At 37.9% G+C, this 27,073-nt stretch overlaps 1 protein-coding gene across 2 annotated transcripts in view; it reads left to right on the top strand.

Annotated features, from left to right (window-relative positions):
- Nucleotides 1-27,073, top strand: part of si:dkey-49n23.1 (semaphorin-3D) — a 159,997-nt gene that overhangs the window by 119,521 nt on the left and 13,403 nt on the right. For both annotated transcript variants that reach the window (XM_055160641.1, XM_055160640.1), the window contains exons 7-14: nucleotides 790-918; nucleotides 1,498-1,640; nucleotides 2,456-2,570; nucleotides 3,447-3,516; nucleotides 5,592-5,736; nucleotides 14,870-15,092; nucleotides 23,802-23,890; nucleotides 26,869-26,910. In XM_055160641.1, coding sequence (XP_055016616.1) covers nucleotides 790-918; nucleotides 1,498-1,640; nucleotides 2,456-2,570; nucleotides 3,447-3,516; nucleotides 5,592-5,736; nucleotides 14,870-15,092; nucleotides 23,802-23,890; nucleotides 26,869-26,910 — 956 coding nt within the window. The remainder of the gene's footprint in view (nucleotides 1-789; nucleotides 919-1,497; nucleotides 1,641-2,455; nucleotides 2,571-3,446; nucleotides 3,517-5,591; nucleotides 5,737-14,869; nucleotides 15,093-23,801; nucleotides 23,891-26,868; nucleotides 26,911-27,073) is intronic.

Here is a 27,073-nt window from a genome sequence, read left to right as displayed (position 1 = left end):
TTTAAAGGTGCACTTTTCAGGTAGAGGGTCCATCACCTGCTTGTCTTCATGGAGACGTTATTGCTTTTCCTAGAATGTTCCACAATACAGATTAAATTTATGTATCTCAAGGGAGACAACTATAATCTATATTACAGGTCAGATCTGTGTAGAGGCAACCCTGTTCACAGTGAGATTTTTTTTTTTTTTTTTTTGAGCAATAGAAACACCTAATGAATAAATAGACAGATCCAAGGCAATCCAGACAAAGAAGTGACATCTCCATGGAAACAAGCAAGTGACAGATCCTCTACAAAGAAAGTTGAGCAATGCATCTTTAAGTTTGCATATTGTACACATTCACATTTTTACTGGAAAGCACTTTGGTCACCTTTTGTGCTGTAAAAGGCTTTATAAATCAAGACTGATTGATTTTGAAACATGAACCATATGCGTTATAGAAAATTATTACTATAACTATAACACTTTGGGAGAATTTAACAATGAAAATGTACATTACACTACCTCATTTTCGTAACCTTAGCTGGGTGGGGTTAATACTAGTCTCTGTAATTTATTTTATTGCTTTCTAAGTGCCGTCAAACTACTTTAGGTGTTAGAATTTTAAGTGTTGCGTTGAGACTCATTACAGGTGGAGGAGAAGCGGGCAGTGTATATCTTCTTGTGATTATAATAGCCCTTTTCTGTGGGGATTTCTAAATTTAAATTATGGACACTTAGAAACTAGAAGTATTTCAGAATTCCCAGTACATTATATTTGATTTGTGGATATTTGTCTTTTTTCTGCAGATGGGGAGCTGTATGCAGGTACCTCGGTGGATTTCATGGGAGCAAATGCAGCTATTTTTCGCACTTCCCTTAAAGGCAGCAGCCAGCATTATATACGCACAGAGGCCTACGATCACAACTGGCTCAATGGTAAGAAGAACTAAACATGTAAAACAAATTATGTACAAGGGTAACTGATTCTGAACCTGTGGTGTGATCTTCTTTTTTTCAATCCTCGTTTAGTCTTTTTCACTTCACCATTTCAGACTATAATTCAAAAACAATGTATACACAGATAGAAACTGATATTAAAACTAGTACTGAAAAAACAGATACAAATCTCTAGTGAAGTAATAAATAGAATCTGATATCAGAATGTTACCTTTTCTGAATAGTCATACTAAACTGTATAAAAGGCCACTGTAAATATAATAAAATTGAAACTATCAATACTTGTAAATAAATAAAATCAGTATCGAGGATTAAGCTTTTTTTTTTCTTTACTATTGACATTGAGTTTCAAAATCTTTTGTGGCAACATTAGTCTTTTAAAAATACACGGTGATTGGAAGTTGAGTAAAACATCCACAATAACAAATGTACGTTTGTACACTTTGTCCTTAATAACCCAGAGTTGCTTATGTCCTCTTTAGCACTTGTCCTTTGAAGTACTCACATAAGTTTGCTTTGACATAGGACTTGATGTTAAATATGTGTTTGTGCTTCCAGAGCCTGAGTTTGTGGACTCCTTCTCCGTCCCTGATACTCACAGTTCGGACGATGATAAAGTTTACTTCTTCTTCAAAGAGAGAGCCGTGGAGGCGGGGCAGTGGGACAAGAGGGTCTACAGCCGCGTCGCTCGCGTCTGCAAGGTACAGGAACAAAATATTAGGCTAAATTATCTTATAAATGAATTATCTCATAAATACTAACAATAAACAACTGTTTTAGCAAGCTGTTTGCTCAAGGCATGTCCCAAAATCCACCATTTAGTTTGTCCAAGTACCGTACATCATTTGATATTCAGATAGTCCTTTTAATCAAATTCAGCTAACTTGTAGACTTAGATTAACCTAACTGATACCAAAGGAAAATTACAAAAAGCATACTTTCACTCTTGCACACACCACAAAAACAACAGATTTACTAAAACTAAAGCTGGATCAGAACAAGGACCAAACCAGTGTGAACGCACTCTTAATAACAATGAGCAAATTGAAATAACAAGAATCTGAACCAGAAACTACAGAAGAACTAAAGCCATTGCGAGTGACTCTGGCTGCCAAAGATTTGGCAAAAATTTGCAAAAACAGCAGAAAAAATTGCATCTGAGATCAAAGAAAAGAAAAGACAAGATCAAAAATTCTCTTTTAAGAAAAAGTAAAAGAAAGCTCAATGGGCAGAAATGATAGAATAGGCATAAGATAAATACCCCTTTGAGTCAAGACCCTGCTGCATTTATGTTGTCTGTGGCTCCCTCCTCAGCCAATCATACAGATTTTTACAGACAAAACAAAAATACAAACCACCATCATCTTATGGACATAGACACAGTTTATTTCTATACATTCCCTTAAAATCTTGAAAAATTATTTCATGCTATGAGACCTACTCTGTGAGACAAAATGTAAAAGAATACTAAATGCAGACAATATCCTCTGTGAACATGTATTTCTGTCTCTTCCAGAATGATGTTGGTGGTAAGAGGAGCCTGATAAACCGCTGGACCACCTTCGTGAAAGCTCGGCTGCTCTGCTCCATCCCAGGACCCTCTGGAGTGGACACAATGTTTGATGAACTGGGTAAAACCCTCTAAACCCATCTCCTATCTTCTTTATCACAGTCAGAAGTTGTCTGCACAGCTGCTGGAAATGGAGGTTGTTTACTGTAGGTTACCATGGTGATGATTTCTCTAGCATTATTATCCCCCAGTGGCTGAAATTCATGGATATTCCAGATGTAGTTTAGTCACGATTTGGGGTAATTTAGTTTAGTTTGTTTAAATAGGACTTGGAGAAGCAAATATTTTCTGAGATAATACTAAGTTTGATAAGTATTGTACTATGCAAGAACTCTGGGAACAGCCTAGATGTGTCCACCCTTACTTCCTTCATTTGTGCAACCTTTGACTTTTAAAATAAAAGGCCCTTTCGATGAGCTCAAATCTCCTCCTTTCCTTCCTCTACTGTCCTCCCATGTCTCCCACACCCACTTCACCTGAATAAATACTTATTTTTTTATGTACTGTAGTATTTTCAACTGTATCTGTATAATAATAGTAATGTGAATAATAATAACAGTAAAGTGAATAATGACCAACAAGTAAAACTATAACTTTTCTGGTGGAGGGTCTGTCAAACGCTTTTCTTCATGGAGATGTAATTGCTTTGTCTGGAATGTTTCACAGTATGGTATTAAACTTTTCTATCTTCATACAGACCAAACCAGACCAAGTTACAGGTCAGATCTGGGGAGAGGCGACCCCGCTCACAGTTAGAATACCAGTTTTTCTAAGTATTTTTGAGCTATAAAACCACCTGTAATTGAATAAATGTAAAGTAGAGTTCTTTAAAGTCACACTGCGGAACATTCCAGGTAGAGCAATGACATATCCCTAGAAACCCTAACCAAAAAGCTACATAGTGTATCTTTAATGTGTTATTATTGTATTTTTGTAGAGGACATATTTGTTTTGGAGACCAAGGACCCGCAGAACCCCACCATCTATGGAGTCTTCAGCACATCCAGGTATGAAGAGTTTTACAGCTTTATTTATTAATTATTTAAATTGGTGTACTAATGAGAATGTCTTGCAAATTAGAATTTTCAACAATAAAATCTAATATATTTTTATCAGTAAGTAAGTAAGTAGAGTTGAGTATATTTTTCTTAAAGTCATTTTTAAATCTAAAATTTTTTTACTGAAATGTTTAAGTATTCTTGGAGCGTTTCGTGTTTGAAAGTGTAAAGGGAATACAGTGCAAACTTAAACTGCAGTATTTTCATTCAACAGTTCAATCACTCATTCCTTAATCTATAACATAAGATTTTGGTTTCAACTTTAATCTTAAACCCCAGTGGCTTATTGAATGCAGAACAGGAAGCTTTGTGGATACGTGACCGTGTGGGAGTTCAGAGGTCAAATGTGGGCGAGTGTTGGGGTCAAAGTTTGACCCCCCCAAAGTCTATCATTGACATTCTGACATTCCAAAAGCCAATTCCATTGCCATAAATCTAACCTAAAGAACCCTCCCTTTCTTGGTAGTTTATATTTTTCTTCAAATTTACCTGTCATTAAAGGTACACAATGTATTTTCTTTTGGCTGCCACCTGCTTGTGTCCATGGAAATGTTACCAGCTGTTTCAGGAAGACTTGACAGGTCTATCACCACTTCGACCTTAACGTCTTACGGTTTGTTTACACGAGAACGCTTGCGGGTAAAAACAGCAGATTTTATCGGCAGTGCCTTTCGTTTAGATGGTGATGGTTTTTTTGGGGCTTAAAAACGCAAAAATCTGAAACCACCCTCCAGAGTGGAAAAGTTGAATACGCTCCGCTGTAGCGTTTCCATCTACACTGCCCAAGACGCAAAACTCTGTTCAGATCTGCTCATGTCACATACGTGTTTACATCACATACATACAGTACAAAGAAACAAACATGTTGGATCATTTCCATATGTCAAACCTTCAAGCTGCTCTAACTGTTCTAATAAACTTACAGGCGGCATCCCAACAAATGTACAGAATCTGCAGAGATACTATTAGTGAACAGAGAAGGATCTGCAGTTATCTCTGTCCAATTTTGGATGCACCAGTTTGTCGCAGGCGAGCCAGACGGCTATGGACAAGACCTGAAGAACCTGTTGATGGTGGGACAACTTTGTAGAAGGAGTAGCTGATGAAAATGCATGGCGTGAAAACTTCTGTATCTCCAAAGATGCCCTTGTTGCTTTAAGTACAAACATACCCAATCCAATTCCACACACTTTTGCGTCACTGTATGTACTTAGATTTCCTCCTGAAAATGCTCATCTAAACTCAGAATAAAAAGTGATGCCACTTTTGCATCTTCTGTTCAGACTGTCATCATATAAACATAATCTAAGTCATGTGTGATGGACTGAATGTTATTGTGCCTCTGTCGTGTTTTATGTCTTGCCAAGACTACAGAGGAAAATGAGCCTGCACGACTAACTCTAGCACATTTACACACTGTACTAACACATGCTGAATAATGTGCACTGTCCCGTTTTTAATAAATAAACATAAAAAATTAACATAAATACATATTACCATGGAAACAAGCAGGTGCCACTATGCCAAGTTACAGGTCAGATCTGGGGAGAGGAGCGCTCACTCACTGTTAAAGGTTCCACATTATGCAAAACTGACTCTTGTGAGCTGTAAGCCATGTTAAAATGTTCTTATCACCTCAAAACCATACGTGGAGTTGTGTTTTGCTTCATTCACATGGCCTTTTTATTATTAGTCTATCTGTATCTCCAAAACTCTAAATGCTCTGCTCCACCTTGTGATATCATGAAGAGGCTACCTTTTACCTTTAATTCAGTAAAGACTGGCAATTCCAGGTCTGAAATTATCCAAATTATTCTAGTGAAGGTGTAAAGAGACACGAGATGAAACAGAGTGTTTCCTGCTTGAGAGAAGAACTCATCTTAAATATGCACAGTTTGTGTGTTAAACATGTGTGAAACAAAACACAACTCCAGCTATGTTTTTGATGAGTAGACAACATTATGACATGGATAAGATGACTATGTGTAATATGAGCCATGAAATCTATTGTCTTGGTCCCACAGCTCGATCTTTCGTGGCTCTGCGGTATGTTTCTACTCCATGGCGTCGATCCGAGCTGCTTTTAACGGACCGTTCGCTCACAAAGAGGGGCCTGACTATCGCTGGGTGGAGTACAAGGGACGCATCCCCTATCCCCGACCAGGCACTGTGAGTAACAATGTCCTTTATGGAATACACTAATGCTTATAGTGGGGTTTAACAATAACCAAAATATTATGATATCGTATCGTCAAAAGTCTCACAATGATATCGTGTGCTGCCACAATATATCGAATTACAAGTTCCTTTGCTTAAATGCAGTGTTTTACAGCTTATGAGCATCGGCAACTACATATCCCATGATTCATTTTAGTGCAGACAACATGAAGAGATATGTTTTTTAATTGAATTCTTGGGATTATGACAAATAATTCACACCAAAATCTTGTCAAGGTATTTTAAAAGTAAAAAAGTGTCTTATCTACAATTATATCTGCCTTTCCAAAATATCGCAATAAACATCGTACCTTGAGATGCATATCGTGATAATATTGTACTGAGAGATTTGGATATCGTTACATCCCTACTTATAGTACATGTATTATTATGTAGTAGATTATAGTGTAGTAAGAATGACAGACAAAAAATACATTAAAATTTGATTCACAAACTCTCTGTACAAAGTGTTGTGTGAATTAGGGTTATCAAAGTAGCAATACTGATTGTAGATTGTAGATACTGATTTGAAGTATCAGGATTGAAAAAAGGACACCTTAACCCTATATTTTTAGAATATTTTTTAAAGATGCATTGTGTAACTTTTCTGGTGGAGGATCTGTCACCTGCTCATTCCTTTGGAGAATCTGTAGAGGTCATGGAGATGCACTGTCTGAAATGCTCCACAGTATGACACTAAACAACTCTACCTTATATTTAGGTGGTTTTATAGCTCAAAAATACCTAGAAAAACAGGCATTATGACTGGTCTGGTTTGGTTTTCATTAAGAGAGAAAGGTTTTAATGCCATACTGTAAAACATTCCAGACAAAACAATAACATCTCCATGGAGAAAAGTACGTGACGGACCATCCACCAGAAAAGTTAGACAATGCATCTTTAATATAATTGTCATATCAAATTAGCATCGAAATCTAGTTCATAATGTTAGTACTGTGACAACAGTAGCAAATTTTCAACCTTAAGAAAAATAATAAAATACTACAATTATATAATGTAACTTAGATAAGTAAGTAAGTAGATAAGTAGATAAGATTTTGTTGAAGTAAGGTCCTACAAACTTTAAACTTTTTAAAACTTTGTTCTGATATAACCTTTAAAACCAGTGCACACAAAAAGATAATAACAAATTCAAATACGATGAAAAAAGTACAGTTATTAAGTACTATCAAAAAATACCACTTTAAGTACTGCCAAAAAAGCACTTCTGTTAACTACTACCAAAACAATACTTCTATTCCACCTACTGCAACTTGAACATAAATTGTATCTATTCCAAAATGACTGATATATAGTATCTTTGAACTCCCCCAAATTTCTCACTCAGTACATTTCTTTATTACAGAATACCAGTGCGTGTTGTGGATTAAACCTTATCTTATCTGCTTTACAGGTCATAAATTATTAGACACTTTTATACGAGGGGGTTACATGTAGGATATTTTGGTTTCATAAATTTGACTTCGTTTGCACAATATTTTTCACATATTAATGCTTTGCTGGCTGATAACGCACACAGGGGGTAAAAGGTGATAAGCAGAATGCAGTTCATAAATCTGTTCATTGTTATGCTGACAAGACTTTATCAGTGATGATAAATGTAGGGTAGATTTTAAAGGGCCTATATTACAGTATTTTCTCTTCTGTTATAATGTTGTTTCCTCATCACAAACCTCCTTACCAAATCTCCTTACCTTACCTCATATTGTGTTTTGTTTCATTCACACATTTGACGCACAAATCCTGCATATTTAAGCTGAGTTCTTCTCTCAAGCAGAAAACACGTATGTCTTGTGGTAATACAGGAAGGGCTCCACTGTGTTTTCAAACTCTATACACCTTCACTAGAATCATTTGGATAATTTCAGACCTGGAATTGCCAATCTCCACTGAACTAGAGGTCAAAGAAGTTGTTGAAAACTACCACTACATGAAATCACAAGGTTGAACAGAGCATTTTGAGCTTTAAGGATGTAGACAGCCTAAAAATGCAAGATTACTCAAACATGTGTGAATAAAAAACAAGTCCAGGTATGTTTGTGATGCGGTAACGGCATTATAACATGGCTTAAAGCTCACAAGAGTCAGTTTTGCGCAATATATATCCTTTAAGCTACATCTAATATGACCAAGCTGAAATGAATGAAGAAACTCTTGTACCAGCTATTTAGGGTATATCCTCTAGAACAGTAGCCAGAATGGTGCCACATAGTGCCTCCGCTGAATTTCATTTCTCTCCAGCGACTAGGTCAGGAATCAGAATACACTAGACGGTTTGCAAAAACCCCAAAAGTGCGAGTTCGGGCACCTGCCAATTAGCGAAGAGCCATATATTCTGTGTTGGCAACGATTCCCAAGATCAAGGATTTAAAGCCGGAATAAAGAGAATGTTTGGTGAATTTTATCAAGGGGAAAGACATTATTGCCCTTCTTCCTACGGGATTTGGGAAAAGCTTAATATGCCAGTTATCCCCGTTAGTGGCGCATTACATACGTCACAACCAAATAGCAGCGAATGGTTAAATGATAAAAGGTACCCGCCTTCTGTCCAGCGAACAAATTCTAACACTGTGAGGTCAGACGGATTCTACAAAATGAAACCGGCTGATGAATCAGGCTACTAAAACAGGGGTGGGCAATGATTTTTCCATGGGGCCACATGAGGCCACTGAGAAAAATGTAATAAAAAAAAACACCTCTGAAATAAAAGGAATACAGCTTTAGTGCATGCTTAAGGTAAAATTATAAAATATGTTTATTTTGTAATTCCAAATTAGGGTAAAATGCCAGTCAGAGTCATCCAAAGGGCTGTATGTGGCCTGGGAGCTGCACTGGTCTGCTGTGAAGGTCAATTAAAGCTGGGTGTTAAGTGTGTGTGAAATGTGATACATTCCTAATTGTGACCTAAGCTCTTGAGATGTTTGTGTTTCTATTTTCATGATTCTCAAATAGCTTAAAGGTACACTGTGTAACCTTTCTGGTTGGGAGTGCACCATCTGCTTTGTGTCCATGAACATGGCCTGTTGCCTGGAATATTCCACAATGTAGCAATGTATTTAACTGTCATTTTTATTCTATTAGGCATTTTGGAAATGCTTGGAGAACTTGGCATGGTGTCACCTGTCCTCATAAAGATAATTAATACCATACTGTGGAACATTAAAGGTGCATTGTGTAACTTTTCTAGTGGAGGGTTCTTCAAATGCTTTTCATCATGGAGATGTTATTGCTTTGTCTGGAATGTTTCACTGTATGGCATTTAGGGCTGGGTATCATTCAGAAGTTGTCAATATGATACATTCCTCGATACATAGGCCACAATACGATACATTCCTCGATACATAGGCCACGGTACGATACGTACCTTGTTACATAGGCCATATGATACATATCTCTATACAGTGAGCTTACGATTGATACGATTCAGTACAGTATTTCTCAAATCGATTTGATACAGTTCAATAAAAAAATAAAGGCTAAATCATGGCTGTGATACTTAAAGTCTTTTGTTAAACCACTTCTTGTGAAAAGTTAATATGAAACACAAACATTTTACTCATCAAAACAGTGAAAATGTCATATGTGAAAAGTTTCCTTCCACTAAACAAGCAACAAAACTGTAGCGCTGTAACGAAAAAGTTTAGTAAAACTACTATACCCAGAAATACTCTTGGCGATATAACGATACAGCAGCCCGTGATATCGATACTGTATCATCGCATTAAACTACATGATATATCAATATTTCAATATTTTTGCACACCCCTAATGGCATTAAACCATTCTGTCTTCATGGAAACTAAAACAGACCAAGTTATAGGTAAGGTTTGTGGAGAGACAACCCCATTCGCTGTCAGAATTGCTGTTTTTCTTGGTATTTTTGAGCTATAAAACCACCTTTAATTTAATATGTATGAAGGTAAAACAGTTTAATATCATGCTGTGGAACATTCTAGGCTCCCAACCAAAAAATTACATAGTGCACCTTTAAAGCAGGTGGCTGACCCTACACCAAAAAAGTTACACAGTACACCTTTAAGTCACATCTCAGTAAATACATGTATAATAATAATGACACATGTGCGGTCTCTAACTTTACGTCTAAAACACATTACCCTGACAGCTCATTTATTATTGTTTGCATGTATTGTGTGGCTTTCTGGTAAGACTGAGCTAATGGGAACAAGCTGATGTAGCCTAGAGAGAGTTAATCTTCAGTGATTTTTAGCGGTAACCCTGATCTCCTCCGGGACACTGTGGTGCGTTTGGGAGTGTTATTGGACCCTCCCGCTGGGACTGGCTGCTCTCTGGACAGGTTTAGTGTCATGGGGTTGCTGGTAGAGTAGGTCGACCTCCCCAGTGTTAGCATAAGTGCATGTGAGTGTGTTTAAAGGGGGAAAAGTTTGGGTCCATAGAGACGCAGGGCTAAATGAAGCAGTGGGCTGTGTCACTGCAGTACAGATGTGTAATCGCTACCAGACCGGGGATGGTGACTTCAGTTCTTCCGAAGGTCTAGTGATAGAACTGTTCCACTTTGTAACAGGCTTTGTCACACTTGCCCTTTCACTTAACGCTGCACTGTGTAAGTTTTTGGTCACCTGCTTTTTTCTATGGATATGTCATTACTCTGCCTGGAATGTTCCACAGTATGGCTTTAAACAGCTCTACTTTATACTCATTCAAATACAGATGGTTTTATAGCTCAAAAATATCAAGAAAAACAGGCATCCAGACTGTGAGCAGGGTTGCCTCTCCACAGATCTGACCTGTAACTTCACTCTGACCTCCACTAGGGGTGTGCAGAAATATTGAAATATCGATATATCGTATCGTTTAATGTGATGATACAGTATCGATATCGTGGGCTGCTGTATTGATATATCGCCAAGAGTATTTTTTGGTATATTTTACTCAGTTATGTTGTTAAGGCACTACAGTTTTGTTGTAGGAAACTCTTTTATGCGACACATTTGATGTGTGTTGTTTTGATGATTAAAATGTGCATCTTTCATATGAACTTTGCATAAGAAGCGGTTTAATAAAAACTTTTAGAATCACAGCCATGGTTTAGACATTATTTTTACTGAATTGCAAATATATCGTATTGAACTGAGAGTGCACTGTATCGAGAGTGCACTATGTGTCGAGGTATGTATTGTATCGGCCACTTCTTAATGACACCCAGCCTTAATCTTCACGGAGAAAAGCATTTGGCCTAACCTTTTAACATTTTCTTTAGTTTATGGAAAAGAAATAGAAATTGAAAAATATAAACTGGCTGTCATTGTGAAAGTAAAAATATAATCTTAGTTCCTCTATAATCTAGAAGAAAGGAAATGACATGGACACAGTAGGCCACGCATTACAAAATACTAACAAAGATCACAAGAGTTACATAAAGTTGGAATTTTATTTTTACTCAGTTAGAAATAAAGTAAACTCCCCTTAAGGTACGTTCAGATCTCAACATCAAAAAACGCCCTGGACGCCTCTATTTCGACACGTTTGCATTTGAGTTTAAATGCCCCCAACGCACATTTTGGATGTCTTGGACGAACGGGAGAAAAATACTTGACGCGTGTCCAAGGCGTCCATTTCCCTGGAAACATGTGCCATTTTCCTGATCTTTTCACGGAACGATGGCAGACCAGGTTGAGAGAGTGACTTTAGTGTATTTTTTACATAAAACCATCAGCGAAGGCGATTGGCTCGGCAGCCGCGACATGAATATATTTATACTCTGCTAATGACACTGGTTTAGTCCTGCTTTAGTCCTGGTCCAGTCCTGGATTAAGTCCTGGTTACGTCCTGGTCCAGTCCTGGTCTGGTCCTGGTTCGGTCCTGGTTCAGTCCTGGTTCAATCCTGGTCTAGTCCTGGTTCAGTCCGGGTGTAGTCCTGGTGATCAGCTCGGCGGTTGCAGCATGTATATATTTATATTTTGCTAATGTTTGTGGCTCCTGGCCCTGGTTCCCGGGGCTTACTCTTTCCTCTTCCTTCTTCTGGATAATAACGTCACTATGTCACTGGATAGTCATCCCTGATTGGTTGACGTGGCACGTCCACCACCAAAAGTTCAGCATTTTCAACTTCTGGCATTGCATGCACTGCACTGACGCCCAAAGACGCGTCGGAAAAAAGCAGGACGCCCTAGACGTGCGTCCACATAGAGACCATCAGTGTCCGACCACTGAAGAGGTCCCACACCAAACGACAAAGAACATCAATGAGGACGTCCAGGAGATGCCTTCAACACAAAATAGATCCTGCTCACAGTACACAGGGTACATATCCAGGGACTATGAGTGTGTGGAGGTCGATGAAGATGGCAACATCTGCAATGAGCCATCACCAATTAGCAAACAAATGGCACGGCCAGAAGAGGTCCAGGAGAAGGACCATCCAGAGGGGGTCCAGGAGGAGAACTGCTGGGTAGAAATTGACCACCGGATTGAGTGCATTTTGGCATCAGAGATCACTGAAGACCCTGAGAGCCAGAAAAGCGATGCACCTCTCCCCAGTTCTAACTCTGAGGTTTTAGAGAGTCACTGTGGAGACGGGGAAGCACAGTCTTCAGATCTCCATGAGAGTCCTGAAGGCCCTGAGAGCCAAGCGGAGGATGTGTCACGTCCCTGGAACAGTCCAGAGGAGGTGGTGAGTGACATCGGTGAGGAGGAAGAGAGCTCCAACTCCTCTCCTCGCTCTGGTGTCCACCGCATGCTTTCAGCGGTCAGGACCTTCTGGAGAAATGTCGCTGCCTCATCCAGGAAGTGGTGTTCAAGGTCCAGGATGAGGATTATCTTTAGTCGTGCGAGTCGCAGTTCAGCCTCTAGGGGGCACTAACATGACACTTTAGTTAGTTTAGTCAATTAACATTTTTTGGGATTTTGCTATGCGTTTTTCTTGATTTGGCAAAACTAAACTTGCCTATTGCAGGAAAATATTCCTTTTATTTACAGATTTATTGATTTATTTACTGATAGTTTTATTGATTTAATTACTGATTTATTGATTGTTGATTTATTTACTGTATTTACCAAGACATTCAAAATAAATCATTGATATTCAAATAATATTTGCTCAGTCTGTTTATTCATAAACTTTCTGCAAATAAAACATGTAAATATTGTTTAGTGGTAATAATAATGGTCTTTAATATATTTGAAATTGATTATGTTTGTGGGGATTATTACATTTGTGGGGTTTAATAATATGCTACTTGCATGACCCCATTGCTTTGCCTGGAATGTTCCATGGTATGACATTAAACATGTACTAGCATTTATTCATTACACATGTTTTTATTGCTCATAAATAGAGTAATTCCTTGTGTGAGTAGGGGCGACTCTCCACAGATCTGAATTGTAATTTAGTGTAGTGTTGTGACCTGCTTGTGTCCCTCATGATAGATCGGTTTCACGTACACTGTGGAACATTCTAGGTAAAGCAATAATATTTCCATGGTGACAGGCTCTCCACTAGAGATGTTACCCAGAACATCTTTACATAAAATTATTAGTCTGGTCTTCCACCTTGTGATGTCATGAAGCAGTAGTTATCAGCTGCCTTTAACCTTTTGTTCAATAGATATTAGCAATTTCCGCTCTGAAATTATCTAAATAATTCTAGTGAAGTAAATGTATGAGAGAAGAATGCAGCCTAAATACGCAGGATTTATGTGTTAAAGCGTGTGAAATGAAACAAAACACCACTCCGTGTTTGTGATGAGGAAACAACATCTGAAAATAGCGTCTAATGGGCCCTTTAAATAAAGTACAAATTTAAAAAAGTTTTTTTTTTTTTTGTATACTGGTAGTAGTACTAAAAAAAATACTTATAGGGTAGATTTAGGGCAATGACATTTCCATAGAAACCAGAAGATGACGGACCCCAAAAACCGAAACAGTGCGCCTTTAAGAACTATTACCAAAACAATGCATTTTGGCTAATACTGAATAAAGTAGGACTGGGCGAAAAACAACAAATATATAGTTTTGTATCCTCAGATTAAGCTTTATTTAATTGAAATATATACAAATGTATTTCAGTTTTGTTTTCACGCCATGGTATAATGAGACAAACACGAAAACATTCAATTTATTCTTTCAAAAACTCTGCTCCAAACCACATCATTTTGCTGACCGAGAACTAGCTGTGGACGTCTCCACTAAAAGGAACCATGCTGATCTGAGACAATTTGAAATGGCTGGATCTCAATTCTATTCAGAAGCAAATATGTGGACTTCAGGCACATAGAGCAGGGTATCAGGATAACTACAGCTTTTATTTTGTGTTGACTGGACCAATAATTCGGGGAAATTCACATTTAAAGTTTGAAATTAGATTGTACAATGTATTAAACCTCTTTGTATTAAACCCCTAAATGAGGTCTTAACTTTCACTCATAAACGGTGGGAAAATAGTTCTTTACTTTCCGTAACTTGGATTATAATGATAAGAAGCACCAGAGGAGAAAAAGAGCAGAGAAAAGGTGAGGAGCTGCAGCTGTATCAGACAGAGGCAGGGAGAGAAGGCAGAGCAATCAGACGGCATCGCACACACAAACACAGACACACACAGAGGGAGAGAGAAATTGGACTTTTATACAGATTTATGTCCAAACTTGTAAACATGTGAGGAGACATAAAGAGACACGCTGTGGCTCAGGCAGCTTTTTCCTAAACAAGAGTGTAAATCCTTGTCCACACGTTCTTATAGACCTGTCAATTAAAATGAGGATGCCTTACGATCTATCAACCTTTTGATTTTTGGCACAGCCCTACTTTCTCAATTAAAATTATGCCCAAGTGTCAGATACTTCAGTCAGTGGTCTCACAAACTTTGTACTTTTTAAGGAAGAAGTCCCTGAAAAAACCTTGCTTACTCTAAAATATTGACAAAAGAATATCCTGGTTCAAATAATATAATTAAAAACTACTAGAACATGTTAGGAATGGTTTTGTCCATTATAATACAGCATAATACATATGATAATCTGTGTAAAATATGGATATTCCTGTTGAAATAATATAAACAACTCTATGCTTTATCATTTTTATCTTTTAGTGTCCCAGTGAGACTTACGACGCTCTGTATAAGTCGACCAAAGACTTCCCAGACGAGGTGGTGAGCTTCATGAGGCAGCACCAGCTCATGTGGGAGCCCGTGATGCCGCTCGGGGGCAGACCCATCCTGACCCGCGTCAACGCTCCCAACCTGCTGAAGAAGATCGTAGTGGACAGAGTGGACGCTGAGGATGGGCCCTATGACGTCCTGCATCTGGGGACAGGTATTTTGTTGGAATAAAGCAAAATAAAAATTCAGTTATGCCAAATGGGCAAACGTTTTAGAGTTTCGCCGCTTATCCAAGCCACTTCTTCAATTCTGGCCAGATTGCTGATGGGCATTGCCTTATATCTTCCTGAAGGGAGGAGCTAACTACACTAACATTTTTGTATACAAGTGTCCTCTAGAATCCATTTCTCATCTTTACTTTAGTTTCCCATCTGTATATTAGTTATGGGCGAATCTATACCAAAATATGAATATTTCAATACTGACAAGGTATAAAAATTTACTGATTCCCATGCAAAAATATCAATACTTTAAATTTCAAATAAATACATTTTAAACTTTGAAATACATTTTTTACATTAGGTTTGTTCCAGAAATGGTTCCCAAAACCTGGTTCAGAACAAAAACTTTGTCACCACAAATGAATAGTTCAAACAAAAATTTTATTTAATAAACATTGTGCTTATTTTTTTTACTTACCATACTGTAAGTGCTGGTACACAAAAGTAAGAAGCCCTACCGCAGAGGTTTACTTACTTCATTATTTATAAACTTCAGCCTTAAAAACATATAAATTCATTTTTACAGCCCGGGTACTTTTTTATTTAACCAATCGCTGCCATTTGACATGACGTATTTAATGCGCCAAATCCCATGGGAAGAAGGGCAATGACGTCTTTCCCCTTGATAAAATTCAACAAACATTCTCTTTGTTCTGACTTTAAATCCTCGATCTCGGGAATGGTTGCCAACACAGAATATATGGCTTTGTCTACATCCATCTCGACCGCTTTGTTTACTGTTGTGCTGTACCACAAAAAGGGACCCAGACAGGCGCTTGAGTTTGACGTCATGGCTTCACAGCTCTTCTCTGATTGGCCGGTGCACGGTCTAAAACTTTCAGGGTTCTTGCAAACCGTCTAGTGTATTCTGATTCCTGACGTAGTCGCTGGAGAGAAATGAAATTAAGTGGAGGCACTAGGTGGCGCCAGCCTGGCTACATTTATACATCTTCTTGGACCAAATTCTCAATATACTTGTGTAGTCCATTTGTTTTGGCGCCTTCATCTGCAAAGACCTGTTTAGTGTAGCAGACACAGATCCTTCTCGGCTCTGCTCGGTCTGACAGTGCCTAGTGTCTGGTGATAGATGGGAAGGTTATTCAACATGTGGTGACAGGGCGAGGGGCCACAGGGGTCACGTGGGGTCATAAATCTTCTTTAAGTGGATTCCTCTGTACCATCTCTCATCTCCTCATCAACGCCATAGTCTACCTGCTGAGAACTGCACCGCTGCTCTCCAGAATGGGCTTTCACTTATTGCTGTAGGATGAATTTACAGCCCACTGTGTCAGTCAGGAAAGCTATTCTTATCGGTAAAGAGCTTAAAACTTTAGGCTCCAAAAACACAACGTTACTCCCTTGGAATGATGTATCTCCAACCTCTGTGTAGTTGTTTAAAGACACAGTACCAGATGTGAAAAACAAAACTAGTTCATTTTAAACTGTTTGTAGTGGTTCAAAGTTATTCCTCACTTACTTTATGCATTCTGAGCATCCTAATGATTCACTGTGATGAGGTTATACGCACGTTTCACAACTTTCAGAGGCGAGAGCAGAGTTTTGCAGTCACGGTTAAGCTAACAACTAGCATCTGAACAGCACACTTTCTGATTCTCTGAGTATAATAATGCATTATACTTAGATGCCAACAATCCGGAGTATAAGTCACACCAGCCAAAAAATGCGTAATGAAGAAGAAAAAAAAAACATATATTAGTCACATGGGACTATAAGTCGCACTTTTTGGGGAAATTAATTTTATAAAATCAGAGACCAGGAACCAACATTTCATCCTGAAAGGCAAGTTATAGTAATAACAACAGCAAAAACAACAGAAGAGAACAAGTTTAACAAACGCTCCATCTCACTCCAAATCACTAAATCCATTGAATTCTTCATCCTCTGTGTCACTTCTGAGCAACTCCGCGACTTCTGGAGGTAAATTTCCTCTTCTGTGTAGCTGTTGTCAGACTCAGCATCAGTTCCAGTTAGAATTATTCCCGCCTTTCTGAATCCTGACAGGATGGTTTCAGTTGTCTTTATGTTTATTTAAATTTTAAATTGTCAGTGATACAGAAATAATGGTGCGATCGACTGACATGATACAGACAGGACAGTGGCTCTTTCTCTTTTTTCTGCAGCTCTTACTGCATGTGCAGTAAAGTGTGAAGTGACAGCGGTACAGGAGCACACAGGCCTAGTGCGCCTTCTCGCGGCTGTCAGGGTGAAAATGTTAACATATTAGTCTCACAAGCGTACAAGTCGCAAGACCACCCAAACCATGAAAAAAAGTGCAACTTATCGTCCGAAAAATATGGTACATACTAGCCTCATTTCTGCCATAAGAAGCTTACATAATATGTCTGTACCTGGAGATACATAGTGCCAGTGAAGATGGAATAATGGCTCTGGCTTTTCAGATAAACACTACTTGTTTTGTTTTTTTATTTATTGTTTAATTCTAACCCTTCCATTCGATTTAAACTGTATAATGTGTAATATGCAGTATCTTGTGAGGATGCAAGCTGAAAAGTTTCAGGCTAAGTATAATAAATCAAAATGCCAAATGGTCAGCTACACTGTATAATGTAAAGATCCTTTCTCTGGCAGCATCCACCAAGAAACAAGATTATATCACAAGTACTTAATGGACAGAAAATTTGATTAACAGTATTTTAGTATTGTTAGTGACGTGTCCCATATAAAGAATTACTGTTTCACACTTTGGCAAATAAAAAATGTCAGGCTGAGTGCCTAAACTTCCCACGAGACAAGATAAAGAATTCTTATATAAATGCTGATAAGCTCTGTTCCCATACATTCTATAACATACTGCATACTGCACTTTTAGTGTGAAATCCATACAGCTACATGTAGCTCTATCTCAGCCTCAAGGTTTAATGGTTTACTGTCCAGTTCAATTGTAGCCAGGAGCAAATAACATATGACTGACACGATTTTGTGCATTTTTTATTCATTTCATTCATAAAGTATAAAAAGAAATCAACAGTGTCACAACATCAAACATACAAGAATTGAATGAAAAGGAGCAGAAAGAAGAGTCATCTTATGTTATCTGCCCCCCTTTTCTTTTTTCAAGATAAAACATCAACACTGATAATCACTTTTAAACATTTCAAAACAGTACATTTCAGTTCAGGCAGAAATCTTCACTATTATGCACAACAACTTTTTCATACATACACATTACACTGGACTTTATGTGTTTTTTAAATGCCATCATTCTACTTGATTCTTTTTATATCTTTGTCAAAACTATTCCATATGTTAACTCCTTTCACAGGGATGCTTCGCTCCATGACCTTGGTTTCTGAATCTGGGTTTTTAATCTTGTAGGTTCCTTTTAAATTGTAGTGGCTCTTGTCTCAAACAGTCTTTGAATATTTACAGGTAATACATTGCACTTTGCTTTATACATGACTTTGAGGATACTTAAGTCAAGTAACATTTTCTGTTAATACGAACATTTTAAAGGTCTACCGTGGTTCCTTGTGGCATTTGCGGGTGAAAATTTGCAATAACACAGTGACAAATTTAGGGTAAAAAGAGCTAATAAGTGTAAAATGAATCTTTTACATGTTAACAACAATTTGATGGTGTTTCGTATCATTTTAATTTGATTTTTGCACACTCAATTAGCTTAAGTAAAACTATGTAAATGTTGTGAATGTGACTTAAAACACAGTGGCCCCATCATTACTCCCTAATATTTATACAACACATCCTGTTTCATTAGAGGTTTTAGCTGCACTTTAAACATGAGTTGTTCTTTGTCTATTTTACTTGTTTGACAAAGTTGTCTGGAAACACAAATGTACATAAACAAACCCTGTGTAGCATAATAAAAATCTATACACTATGCACACTGCAATGCCAAACAAGGCCTCTAGACATTAGGCGTATGTCTGTAGAGCTCATACTGATTTATACAGCACATAAAATAATAACTGCCTTGGTTTCTGGAACAGCTGTTTGGGCAGTAGCTCCAGCTCAATATCGTAAATCCCGGAGTTATTCTCATTTACAGATTCACTTCCTGGTTCGGGCTTTTTCTATGACGACAGCAGAATGTGGCCTCTGTCCCTCTGGCAGTAAACTCAAACTGGATCTGACTTTTTATGGAGAAGTGTTCATATGAGAATAAGAGAGGGTATTTTTATAGTTCTACTGTGGATCGGGATCACAGGCTCCACAGAGACTCTTCTGTTCAAACCAGGAAGAGTTTTATTGTTGTGAAATGTTACACAGTACAATGACATGCTTTGTTAACATATGCAACAGAACTATAATGTCAATGTCCAAGGTGACCAACTGTATATACTGCAATACTCGAGTTACCATGACAACAGTGTACTGTACTCCAAATACTTACTTGGTATATATTAAAAGGCCCGTATTATGCAACTTTTTTATCTGTTATAATGGTTTCCTCATCACAAACATGCCTGGAGTTTTGTTTTGTTTAATTCACATAAATCCTGCAAATTTAGGCTCTCCTCTCAAACTGAAAACACCCTGTTCCACTTTGTGATGTCATGTGGTGATACAGGAAGTGCCCCACCATGTTTTTAAACTCCATACGCCTTCACTAGGATTATTTCAGTCCTGCACTTGCCAATCTCTGTTGAACTAAAGGTAAAAGGTAGCTGTTAACTTGAAAACCACTGCTTCATGACATCACAAGGTGGAACAGAGCATTTTGTGAAAACAGAGAGGAAGTGAGAGCTTCAGGGTATCTTTGTAGAAGTCATAGAGCTATAATAAAATCTGGAAGATGAATCTAAGATGGCGGCGTATTGTTTTCACTGGCCTGTACTCAAATGATGCATGGGCCCAAAAAAATGTTCTCTTCCACATTTACTTCCTCAGTACGGGTGAGCTCCTCCCACCCTTTGTGACATCTGTACGTGCACGAAGTGGAGCGTTTGGACAGTCAGAGCGAGAGCTGCTAAAGCGGAGCTAGAGTGGGTTCAGAGCGGCGCTAGGCCAAGACTTAAAAAGCTAACTTTTCGGCGCTTTGAGGATTTAAAAATTTTAGAACATTTATGTTGTGAAAATAGAAAAGAATCCCTACAAAATCTGACCTGTGCTTCTATGGGAGACTTCTTTCTGGGCCCAAGCTCCCGGGAGCTAGCTAGGCTGGTGCCACTGAGTACCTCTGCTCAATTTCATTTCTCTTCAGCGACTAGGTCAGGAATCAGAATACACTAGACGGTTTGCAAGGAAGTTCGAGTTCGGGCACCAGCCAGTCAGCGAAGAGCCATACATTCTGTATTGCCAACAATTCCTGAGATCGAGGATTTAAAGCCGGAACAAAGAGAATGTTTGGTGAATTTTATCAAGGGGAAAGACGTTATTGCCCTTCTTCTTATGAGATTTGGGGTTTTTAATATACCATTTAGCCCTGTTAGAGGCACATTACATATGTCACAACCAAATAGCAGCGATCGGTTAAATAAAAACAGTACCCACCTACCTTCGAGCGAGCAAATTCTAATGCTGCAAGGTCAGACGGTTTCCATGAAGTGAAAGCAGCTGATGAATCAGGCTACCGGGAGCTGCATTACCAATGAAGCGGCCACTCGTCAATCTTGAGCTGGGACAGAGGGAGAATGCCTTATCCAGTTTTTATTATAGATCCATGGTAGAAGTCCACAACAGGTGCTTCCCAAGGACTAGGCTCAAAAGCTAACATAGAGTGAAGACCAAGCTTGTATTGTAAAAACTTACTGTGATAAAGTAAAAAGCAGAACAGAGTGCCTTGAATTATTTGACCACTTTTTACTTTAACACAGTAAGTTTTTATATGAGAGTATTTTGAGCTTTGGAGATGTAGACAGTCTAATAATAAACAATCATTAAAACATGTGTGAATGAAACAAAATACAGCTCTGGGGATGTTTTTGAAGAGGTAACCACATTCAAACATGGCTTAAAGCTCACAAGAGTCAAGTTTGCGTAATATAGGACCTTTAACTTTGCTGACTGAAGTTTTTTTCATTTCGTTTTGCTATTGCTCATCACTCTGGTAACTATATTTTTTATAAAATCTGTTTTACACATAAACTTGGACTGGACTGGAAAAGCACTATACTTGATAATGTGTGATAAAATGAAAAGTGCCCTCAAAGTTTTATTATTACAATCAGCTTCTCAACACAATGCCTCACTGTCTAATATTGGATGTGATCAGCTCTTATTAAAGTTTTATCCATGTCTTGGCCAGTGGTGTTTTTCCATAAACAGACTCAGAACTATGCCCTATTACTCACCACAAACATCTCCTGCAGTACGTCTCTTTCGATACTACTCCTACAAAGGTTTCATCATCTTTTCTAGTCTCATTTATTATTACATTACAAAACAAAATGTAAAAATACAGCATTGGCAAACAAAATAATATTGTGCAATTAGCAAGTGGTAGAGTGTGAATAGAGTACAACGTGGTCAGTACCAGTCAAAAGATTTCACATAGGTCAAGTCCCCCGAGTAGTTACACATATGAACTTGTGGTACACTGCAAAAAACAAAATCTAGTCAAGTTCAGATGACTTGAATTAAGAAAGTTTTATCATGATTTCAGTAAATTTCACTTCACAAGTAAAATTGTCTGCCAGTGGAACAAGACTTTTTGTGCCTAAAATATGAAAATACATCTTGCTCCACTTACAATAAGAAAAACAACAACTTTTTGCACTTTAAATAAGAAACAGAATCGAATATTTCTTGAATTAAGAAAAACACACTTATTCCATTGGTAGATAATTTTACTTGTCAAGTTGAATTTACTCAAATACAGTCAAATGTTCTTAATTTAAGTCATTTAAATTACATAGATATTGTTGGGGTTTTTTCAGTGTAGTCAAGAATCTTAACCCTCTCCAGGCAGGCGTTGCAGATTTGCAACAGCTAAATTCCAAGTACCTACTTACTCCACATCCATATTATATGAGCTTTTTTTACTCAGGAGCCTTTTCTCCCATCCATGCTGATAAATGTGGGCAATGCAGACTGTGCAAGAATGGCTACACGCAAACGGCCTGCCAGAAGTGCAAAATACTTTTTTTTGTTAACAAAGGATAAAAAAGTCAGAATTGTATATTACTACCCCATATTATAATTTTCCCCAAATATCAGATTTTTCCTGATACTAAAAATTAATTTGAGCCTGAGAGGGTTAAAATCCAATTCAATTTTTAAGTGCATTATGTAACTTTTTGTTTCAGGGTCTGACATCTGCTTGTTTTTATGGATATGTCATTGCTCTGGAATGTTCCACAGTATGACATTAAACAGCGTTATCTTACATTTATTAAATTACAGGTGGATTTATCACTCAAAAATACCTAGAGCAACAACATTCTGACTCTGAACGGGGTCGCCTCTCCACAGATCTGACCTGTAACTTGGTCTGGTTTGCCATACTGTGAAACATTCCAGACAAAGCAATAACATCTCCATGGAGAAAAGTTACACAATGCACTTTTAAAATACAATAAAAAAGTTATAATAAAAAATGCTGTTTTGAGAATTCAAAGTTAAAACTGGTTGCTGTGGGATAGGAAAGGGCAGGGAACTGGCAGCAGTGACGAAGTGGTTAAATCCTTGTAAGACCACAGTGCCCTTGAGCAAGACACTTCACCCACCTTGTTGGGGGGTCCATGTATGCTGGTCTATGAATGAGAGTGTGTGACGGTGAATATGAGACAATGGATGGAAATGAGCCTATATATAGTTATACTTACTAGAGAGAGAGACTTTTTTACATTTAGCTGCATCAGCATAATTGCGCTTCAGCTACTTTAAAGCCATAATATGTCACTTTTCTTTGCCAAATAATAGATTTTAAAAAGATTTTTTTCATTATCTATCCAACCTTTTTCTTCCGCTTGTCCGGGGCCAGGTCGTGGGGGCAGCAGTCTAAGCAGGGACTCCCAGACTTCCTTCACCCCAGACACGTCCTCCAGCTCCTCTAGGGGGACCCCGAGGCGTTCCCAGGCCAGCTGAGAGACATAGTCCCTCTAGCGTGTCCTGGGTCTTCCCCGGGGCCTCCTCCCGGTGGGACATGCCCAGAACACCTTTTTTTTTTTTTTTTTTTTTTTTTTCATTATGTATGTTCTTATTGCACTGAAAAACAAGTGTCCTTACTCTGAACAGACTTTTATCTACAAAACAGACTCCCGCTTGGCCTCCTGCTTGTTTCCATGGAAATGTTGTTCCTTTGACTATAATATTCCACAGTATGAACAAATTTGGAACTTTCAATTTCACTGGAATCATGAAGTTGACTTTCCACCTCCAGGAAGTTGCATACTATCACTTTAATCTTTTTTCCAGATAAATATTGAAATTCACTTCTTATCCAACAATTTACCAGTATACGATCAAATAAAGTCAGTCGGTAGAGGCACGATACAAGCCAAATATCTTCAGCCAAATATCTTCTGGAAGAGTTCTGTGTGGAAAAGCTGTATTCTTCCCCAATAAAAATTGAATGGTATGTGTCCTGTCGTTTAACTGGTACAGTAGGTCCAGTGTGTATTTATGTGTGTCCTCCTGTCCTCCTTAAAACTCTTCTAATAGATTCATAAATGTAATAACTGTGTCTTATATTTGTCCAGATGACGGTAAAGTGGTGAAGGCCGTGTCTGTGGTCAAAGACAACTGGGAGACTGAGGAGATCATCCTGGAGGAGCTCACTATATTTGAGGTGAGAGTGCCATTGTGTCCTTGGGCAAAAGGGAAAAAAATATGAATGAGGGGAAAAAAACATTGAAGTCTACCGTAATTACTTGACTTGGGAATAGCAGGTTCCCTCTGGTGTTGTCATGATACTTATATGCATGCTGTTTATCTATATTACTGTATTTTTTGGACTATAAAACTCCAAAATTTTCTCAAAAATCGACGGTGCGCCTTATATATTAATTCTGGTTGCGCTTACTGACCTCGAACCGATTCGATATGGTACAAGGCTCTGAAAAATATGTCAAAATGTTTTAGTACGGTAAACTATGAAGCTGCACCGCTTGATGGAATGTCAGAGCATTACAGCTACTTTAATCAGAAGCCTTGTGGAGTAAAGGGCGAAGTATAGCTCTGCGTCAGCATTTATGACATCAATGAAATGCTACAGAAAATATATGACCATTCATATATGGCCTACGCGTATGACTTGCAGACTTATAATCTCTGAAAAGTTTCACATGAACCATCTCCAATGTGACAGAAGCACAGAACTGACTCACCAACGGCAGCACATCCTCTGTCACAGAAAGAACGCACATATTTCACTGAATCGTATCCTTTTAGTCCAACAGAAGCAGTCCGAATCAGCAGCACAAATAATGAGCTCTGTTTTTTTCAGCGCTTATAGTTTATGCAAATGAGCCATGTGGTTTTGAGTTTCATTTTCTGTAAAACGTAAACAAATGTGCACAAAGCTGCATTAAACCCATTAATACTCAATGTATATTTGAGTCCTCCTCGTAGGAAATAAAAAATAACTTAAAGTTAAGTTACGCCTTGATCTGTCGATGGACTGTGGATGTCTGGGCTAAGGGGTCAGTCTCAAGTGTCGTCCCTTTGTTTTGCTTAATGCGCCTTATAATCCGGTTTGCCTTATGTATGAAAATAGACGAGAGAATTCAACATTACTGATATTGCGCCTTATAATCTGGTGCATTTTATTGTCCCAAAAATACAGTAATACCAATACCACAATGATAACTAGAAAAGCACTCAGAGAGCGCAGACCTCCGCCAAGGACTACCCCCATTTTTTATATAAATTGCGATAAAATCAGTCTTCTGGATCAGATCCGGATCAGCCTTTGGAATATGAAAGAGGATCCCATTGTCCATCCCTCAGTCAAATTTCATGGGGTTTGGTCAATAATTAACCGAGATATTGAGAAACAAAATTTTTGGCCCCATTTACCACAATGTTAACTAAAATTTCAAAGTAATCCAGAATCCAGGATTTCTTCCAGATCACCCCCAAAATGAAATCAGTTCTTCCTTTTCACATTTCCAACAAATCCTGAAAATTTCATCAAAATCAGTCCATAACTTTTTGAGTTATGTTGCTAACAGACAAACAAACAAACAGACAAACGCCGGCAAAAACATAACCTCCTTGGCGGAGGTAATAAAATACACTTTCTTTAGACAATAGAATGTGAGTTTCAGCATTAAGTCATAGTACTTTCTTTTATTTCTTTTATGTAATTTATTTTATTTACCTTCTTTTTAGTCATATCTATGTAGTCCCTCAGTCGTCCAGGTTGGTTCCATAGTTGTCCATGGGCGTATACTAGTCTGTGTGGCCTAAAGCTATTGAGGAAAGGTTCATTTCAGGCCTGTGTACGTGACTTTTTTTTAGTATCGATACTTCAAGTGAGTATCTGACATTTTATACTGTTGACAACCCTAGTTCCCTCACAAACATATACCAAAAAATATTCCGATATATCGATACATCAGCCCACGATGTTGATACAGTATCAGGAATATTGATATTTTTATATTTTTTGCACAGCGCTAAACAAAATCAGGTAGGAAATGTCCAGTCTGTAAGCAGTAGACTGTACATTTGAAATACAGGAAGAGGATGTAAATCAACACAAATATGGGCCAAAGGGTTTTTAAAGGGTCACAGGTGAAAGGAAGAAAAACACTGAACTCACAAACAGGAAATAGGCTACATTCTGTTTACTGATTATACAGGTGGAAGCAGGAAGTTCATTCCCACTGCCAACCTGCGCTTAGCAACCAGCCAAAACTAACAGTATATCCTAATTGTACTGTTAAATTACATTGTGTTGTAATGAAGATAAGAAACTCTGTGATGAAGATATACTATTGTTCTGTACTTTTTCTGATACACGTTCACTGGATCCTTGTGAAATGACGCATACTAATTACTGAAACTGGAAAATTGTGACTATTGTTTGTCTAGCTCTATTGGATTACTAGACTGTGGTGATTACACAACCTCTACTGCACATTCAGACAACATAATCTGTTTTTTTAATGTTCCAGAGAGGGTATTATTATGCAAAATCAACTTTTTGGAGCTTTCTGCCGTGTTATAGCGTTGTTCTCTCTTCAAAAACATGCCTGAAGAGGTTTTAGATATCATCCATGCATGTTTTTTTTGAGTAGTTTAGCAGTTTCTCTTAAGCTCTTTTCAAACCCACTTCACGGTTGAGATTTTGTGCAGTACTCAGCCGACAAGCCTACTTCATCCATGCTCCTGCACAGCAATTTTCCATAAATATACAAAAACATGATACTAAACATTACACCACAACTTCACAAATCTGATGTCATGTGCAGAAGTTTAATTATAGGAATGACTGTAATGGGATACTGCTCTGAAGGGGAAGTGACTCAGAGCATCAAAAATCTGAATGTTAATACATTTTTTCCTTAGAATTTTGCAGTTTCAAAATAATAAAAGATAACATGGTTATCTAAATATGCTATGTTAGTAATTAGTATCCCGTAGAAGTAAAACACCCCCACTGTAACTCTTAAGTTTATTGGTCTTTGTGGAGTTTTCTTACATAACACATCAAGTTAACATTTAAAGAGAAACACTGTACACATTATTGTATCAGAAATAGTTAGTAAGTGATATTGTTATAAATGATAAAATATAATTCTTCTATTCTTACTATTTCAGAGCCCTACACCAATCCTGAATATGGAACTGTCAACCAAAAGAGTAAGTTGTTCATTTTATCTTACCTTTTGTGTTATTTTGTTTATGTCATGCAGCTAAGCGACTACTAACTTTCAAATACTATCCTGTAACTACTTATACTTACTTAATATTAGATTTTTTGAAACTTTACTAGACTTAAACCTACCATCTGTACCGGTACTTT

Source organism: Boleophthalmus pectinirostris, unplaced genomic scaffold (genome assembly GCF_026225935.1).
Source record: "Boleophthalmus pectinirostris isolate CB_2022bp ecotype Guang Dong unplaced genomic scaffold, ASM2622593v1 HiC_scaffold_3, whole genome shotgun sequence".
NCBI lineage: Eukaryota > Metazoa > Chordata > Actinopteri > Gobiiformes > Gobiidae > Boleophthalmus > Boleophthalmus pectinirostris.
Note: the sequence above shows the minus strand (reverse complement) of the source record. Positions and strands in the feature narration are given on the sequence as shown.